This window comes from Colletotrichum siamense (assembly GCF_013390195.1).
Source record: "Colletotrichum siamense strain Cg363 chromosome Unknown KSG_Cg363_contig01, whole genome shotgun sequence".
NCBI classification, from domain to species: Eukaryota; Fungi; Ascomycota; class Sordariomycetes; order Glomerellales; family Glomerellaceae; genus Colletotrichum; species Colletotrichum siamense.
In genome coordinates, this window is record NW_023501014.1 from 1,733,345 (window position 1) to 1,738,056 (window position 4,712).

The 4,712-nt window shown below is 51.1% G+C and overlaps 1 protein-coding gene across 1 annotated transcript; it reads right to left on the bottom strand.

The window, feature by feature from the left end:
* Positions 1-516: 516 nt before the first annotated feature.
* On the bottom strand, positions 517-1,138 carry CGCS363_v000422 (uncharacterized protein; the record flags this gene model as incomplete). Its single annotated transcript, XM_036632271.1, has 3 exons — positions 517-534; positions 585-719; positions 776-1,138. 3 exons carry the CDS (start codon positions 1,136-1,138, stop codon positions 517-519), a joined length of 516 nt encoding a protein of 171 aa, XP_036501269.1.
* Positions 1,139-4,712: the final 3,574 nt, after the last annotated feature.

Sequence of the window (4,712 nt, forward strand, 5' to 3'; positions counted from 1 at the left end):
CCAATCCGGAAGCTTTACCGTTATTGGGTTCTTGGCATTACAGAACTTGGAGCGGCTTGTATCAGTCAGGGGAAAGAAGACTGTGCGCCGTCTCGAACACACTGGTCAAGACTCCGTGTTTACGATTTGATTCATTACATACGGCAATTCACTCAAGCATGTTTGCCCCTCTACAACACACGCAACTTTCTACTTAGACATGTACATCGCAAGTACTGTTCCCAACGCGTTGCTATGTTTGCGGAGGTCATTCGTTGGCGAAGGCATGAACTGCGCCGGCATGTTGCACATAACTTCACAAACCAATCGATTGATTGAGATTGATAAGAATCAACAAACGTTGCGTCACTGAAATGATGAAAGCAATGTGGGCGTGTAAAGTGGTATTTGAATTTACAGAACCTGCTTGTGTCATATGTACTGAGAAAGTGCTACGTACACGCTCCAATATCGCCCAGAAAAATCGGGAGTCACATCTCAACAGATTGCTCTGGCGGAGCGTGTGCGTTACAGCGCTTAACATCCCTTGGTGGCCTATGTCGTTGTTAGTGAGGCTCGGTGAGTAACGAGATGTGCGAACTTACGGCCTCCTTATTCTTCTGGTTCTGCTCAATACCACCGGCGAACTCCTTCTTCATGGTCGCGATGGTATCCAGGTCTGCCTTAGTTCCCTTCAAGCCTTGAGCTTGGCTCTTCTCCTGAGCCTGGGCCTTGGCAACCTGAGACATATGTCAGCAATTGAGACGGCGTACAATCTCACGGGAGTTTGGCTTACAGTTGCGAGACCATCCTTGGCACCGTTACCATCGGCGAGCTTCTGGTTGGCCTCACGGATCTTGATACCGTCATCGATGGTGGTGAGAAGAGTCTTCTTCGCCGCGTCGAACTTCTTCTGGTCAATATTGTTGGAGTTGACAATCTTCTCGATGTCGGCAACATTGGACTGCTCCTGCTTCTGGATCTTAATGTTGTCGTCGATGCCAGCAGCCAACTTCTTGGCGTTCGCGCAGTTGTTCGCCTTGTTGTTGCCGCCCTTCTTATCGGCGCGAACCTCGAGGCCGTCAGCCGCAGGCAGAGCAAGAGCTGATGCAACGGTCAAGCCCATGGCAAGGGTGATGAGAGTCTTGGTGAGCTGCATGTTGAAAGTGGTGTAATAGGGTTTGTAGTTAAAGAGATAGACGGTATAATGAGCGGACTAGTGAAGAAGTAGAAGCGTTGAATTAAGCGTTTGACCTGAAGCGCGTTGAACTGATGATCCAAAGGGGAGAAAGTAGTGCGAACTTTCCACAGTTCTTATATTCTTGAGTTTTGGCGAGTCAATCGGGGCGCGGCCCCCTTCCGACAGCCTCATCGCCGTCGTCGTCTCAAACGTGACGGACATACACACTTTCGCCCCGAGGACCCCGATAGACCCTGCCGAGCACAGCACATGGAAAAGTCAGTGAATAGCAACCGCGATGCTTTCAGGGGTCGTTTCGCTTTGGCACGATGTATCTCTCTTGGTGTCCACATGCGGACGGACACCCCGCGCGCATCTTTTCCGTCCGATGTAACCGCACCACAAGACAAGCTTTTGGGAAGGCAGAGAAAGAAGGTTTACCCGCAAGTGTTTTGGGCTGAACTTCTCAGCCAGTCGCTCGCCATGATCGTCACGTAGACGTTTCACCCTCCCGCCCTGGACCAAGACAGCTAGTTTAATGCGTGCCTACCAAAACTGTTCCCAATGTGCGAGCTCCCAGAAAGTAATCGTCCCCGACAAGCTGGGCTGATGATCTTCGCCTCACAGAAGCTTATCACCACAAGCTCTAGCCATCTCGACAGTCAAAGTCCTTGGCAAGAACAGCTGCTCATAGCAGGGATCGCACGGTCGGCTGCTTCCATTTTCCAGCGGTCTCGACCAGGCCCGGTAGTCTAACTTCACTGGCCTCCCTCAGTCTGGTATCAGGAGGACCTCGTTTTGGCGATTTTGTCTGTTTTTGTGACACCCGCTCACACCTGAACTCGGTTGTCCTTCGCCAATTTTGACGACTGACTCGTTGAACCCGTATTCCTGACGGAGTCCTCCGCCTACGCAGCAAGTTTCAATTTCATCCAGTGATCCGGTCTACCAATCGCTTCTGCAACCGGAACCGAGATCATTTTGCTGTCTTAGTGATGCCAGAGAGATCAGTCAAGATGCCAAGACTGTGTGTTGAACGCGTTCACCTCAATGATGGAGTCGTCTGGACTTACTTTCCGGCCCTATGGCTCGGAGCTCCGACTGCGAAAGAGCTCTTTACAATTCATCGCAACAAATAAAGCTCTTGCCTCGAAAGCGTGACTTTTGCTAGCTTCGGAAGTCAACTGAAGGAAGGTTGCGGCCCCATCTCATGGACTCTCTCTAGCGACATCCCAATTGGCAATAAACAATACTCTGAATTCTCGCACACACGTGGTAGATTTCGTACTGGGCAGAGTTCATGCACGACCAGTAGACGTGCCGCAAAGTATGCATCGAAGAAGGCGGGATCATTCGCTAGTCTGGCCGCCAACCTCCATTCCAAACAGAGTTTGCCGAGTCTCGAGTTCACCGGCGGGGTGATCGGCTGACATGGGTCAACCCAGAATCTGGCGGAAAGCTAGCCAAAAGATGCCCATTCTGGTCAGCAGTGAGCAGCGAGAACGAGGCCGAAAGCAACCAAATAAGCCCACCCTCGATTGTTAAGTCCGCCTGCCTCAGCATCCCGCCGGGCCTCCATCTTCTCCATCTTCCGCGCTGCCGCTCGCCCCGCGGCATGTGGAGGGTAGTCTATTAAACTTCCCCCTCAAACGTGATTCGGCCGGCCACGGACTTCTCCTGCAGTAGCGTGGTCTGAAGGCCCTCGCAAATAGTGTTATATCCATCTCCATCAAATTGTTTTAGCCATGTTGGAGATTCATCAAGAAGCTTAAGCCTTCGGGACGCTCATTCCACAGCATATCTGACGAAAGGTTGACCTGGTGAACTACTGCAGGCCACCTGCGTTAGTAATTGTCTTGGCGGCCTGGTCTCATCATCTGAACGTAGTGAGAATTCGGGTAAATCTACCTTCCGGATGCTCACCATCCCATCATGCAGTCGCCAAGAGGTCCTATCGCCAACGTCGCCGGTGTAACGTCCAAGAAGCTGTTCGCCGATCAGCACTTGGCTTTCTTGGTACTCCGCATAAGGCGTCAATCCCAGTGCCCATCATCATGCGTTACTCACCTGAAGATGATATGCGACCGGTTATTATTTCTGTCTTTTGTTTCTTCGCAGCGTCGGAACCGGTCTGATCTGTTGTATGAGTCCGTGTAACCGCGCGGGCAGTGTCGAGGACACGCGTGAGACCAGATCATGCCCCATCAGCTGAGGTCGCGCCTCGAATTCAGACACACGATACCGTGAATGGAGGCTAAGCGAGTTCTTCCAGAAGACACCGACCTCATGGAGGCACGTTCACTGCTCAGCCACTTTGTGCGTCTCTGCTCTTTGGCACGACTTGATTTCGGGTCCGATAAATGCCTAACTGAATCGAGTCGAATTTGGGGATCAAACTGAACTCTCTTATTTGTCAAACCCCGCAGCACTCAGTCGGGGTGACGCGCGGTCGGGTGTGCGGCAGGCTATGATCCCACTACCTTGGATCTCCCTGCTGGACGTCGACCGCAGCAGCCTTACCAGCTTTGACGCGCTTGGTAAGCTTTGGTGTCGTGATTTTACCGACAACGAGTTCCTGTCCTTCATGATGCCAGAAAATTCATCGTGCCCAGAGGTAGATACGATAGCATCGGAATCCGGCAGTGGCGGCACGCACCGGCACAGGTCCACTGTACAGAGTTACTCCTCAATATATCAGAGACCTGTCACTGAATCGTCTCCGTCAAAGCTCTTTCCCAGGGCCAGCTTATTCTGCAAAGTAATCACTAGGGTGTTCTTCGGAATTCGAGCCAGCGGTTCGAGAGGTTGTCCTGGACAGGTGCCTACAGATTCGGCGCGTCGTACGGCGAGCGGCGTTCTCAATCGCCGCCTCTGAGATGCAGCGGACTTTTATCAGATGAAGCAAATAACCGTAAGTAGAAACATCATTTTCTAGCCATTTCAAAGCACAACCAACAACGCGCTTACGACAGTATCTATTGACGAGTCATATTGTGCCTGGAAACATTGGATGGAGGCCGCCAAGCCTTGAGAAACAGCCTCGTTTTTGTGGATCTGATGTATTGAAACTTGCATTCGCGTACAACGTGTCGTAAAACTCAGCCACGTGAATCAGAGAAACGGCCGTTGTCGGTGATGTGCGACAGCGATGCTATTTTCAATGTTTACAGGATTTGCAAACAAGTCGCAACACCAAAACACCACAGCTACTGGTGCATTTGCGAATGTTTCGCCAAGCCCTGGAGGAAGAATCATGAGACAGGCCCTTTTTCATGGGTTATATTCATGCACTCAAGTTGAAGTAGAACCGCGAACCAAATCAATCCCGCCAACGATCGTCCGCTGCTCTTGGGCGATCATTCAGATGACGGACCCTTTTGTCGAGAAAATGAGGAATCCGCTTACAGACGAAGACTCGCGACTTAGAAATATAGACGACGTCACTTCAGGTCTATTTGTTTAATTATTTCCCGTCATTCAGCAAGCCCCTGTTGGTCGCGTTATGTGATGGTGTTTGCTCACATTGATAGAACAAAAGTGAATACCGACTTTA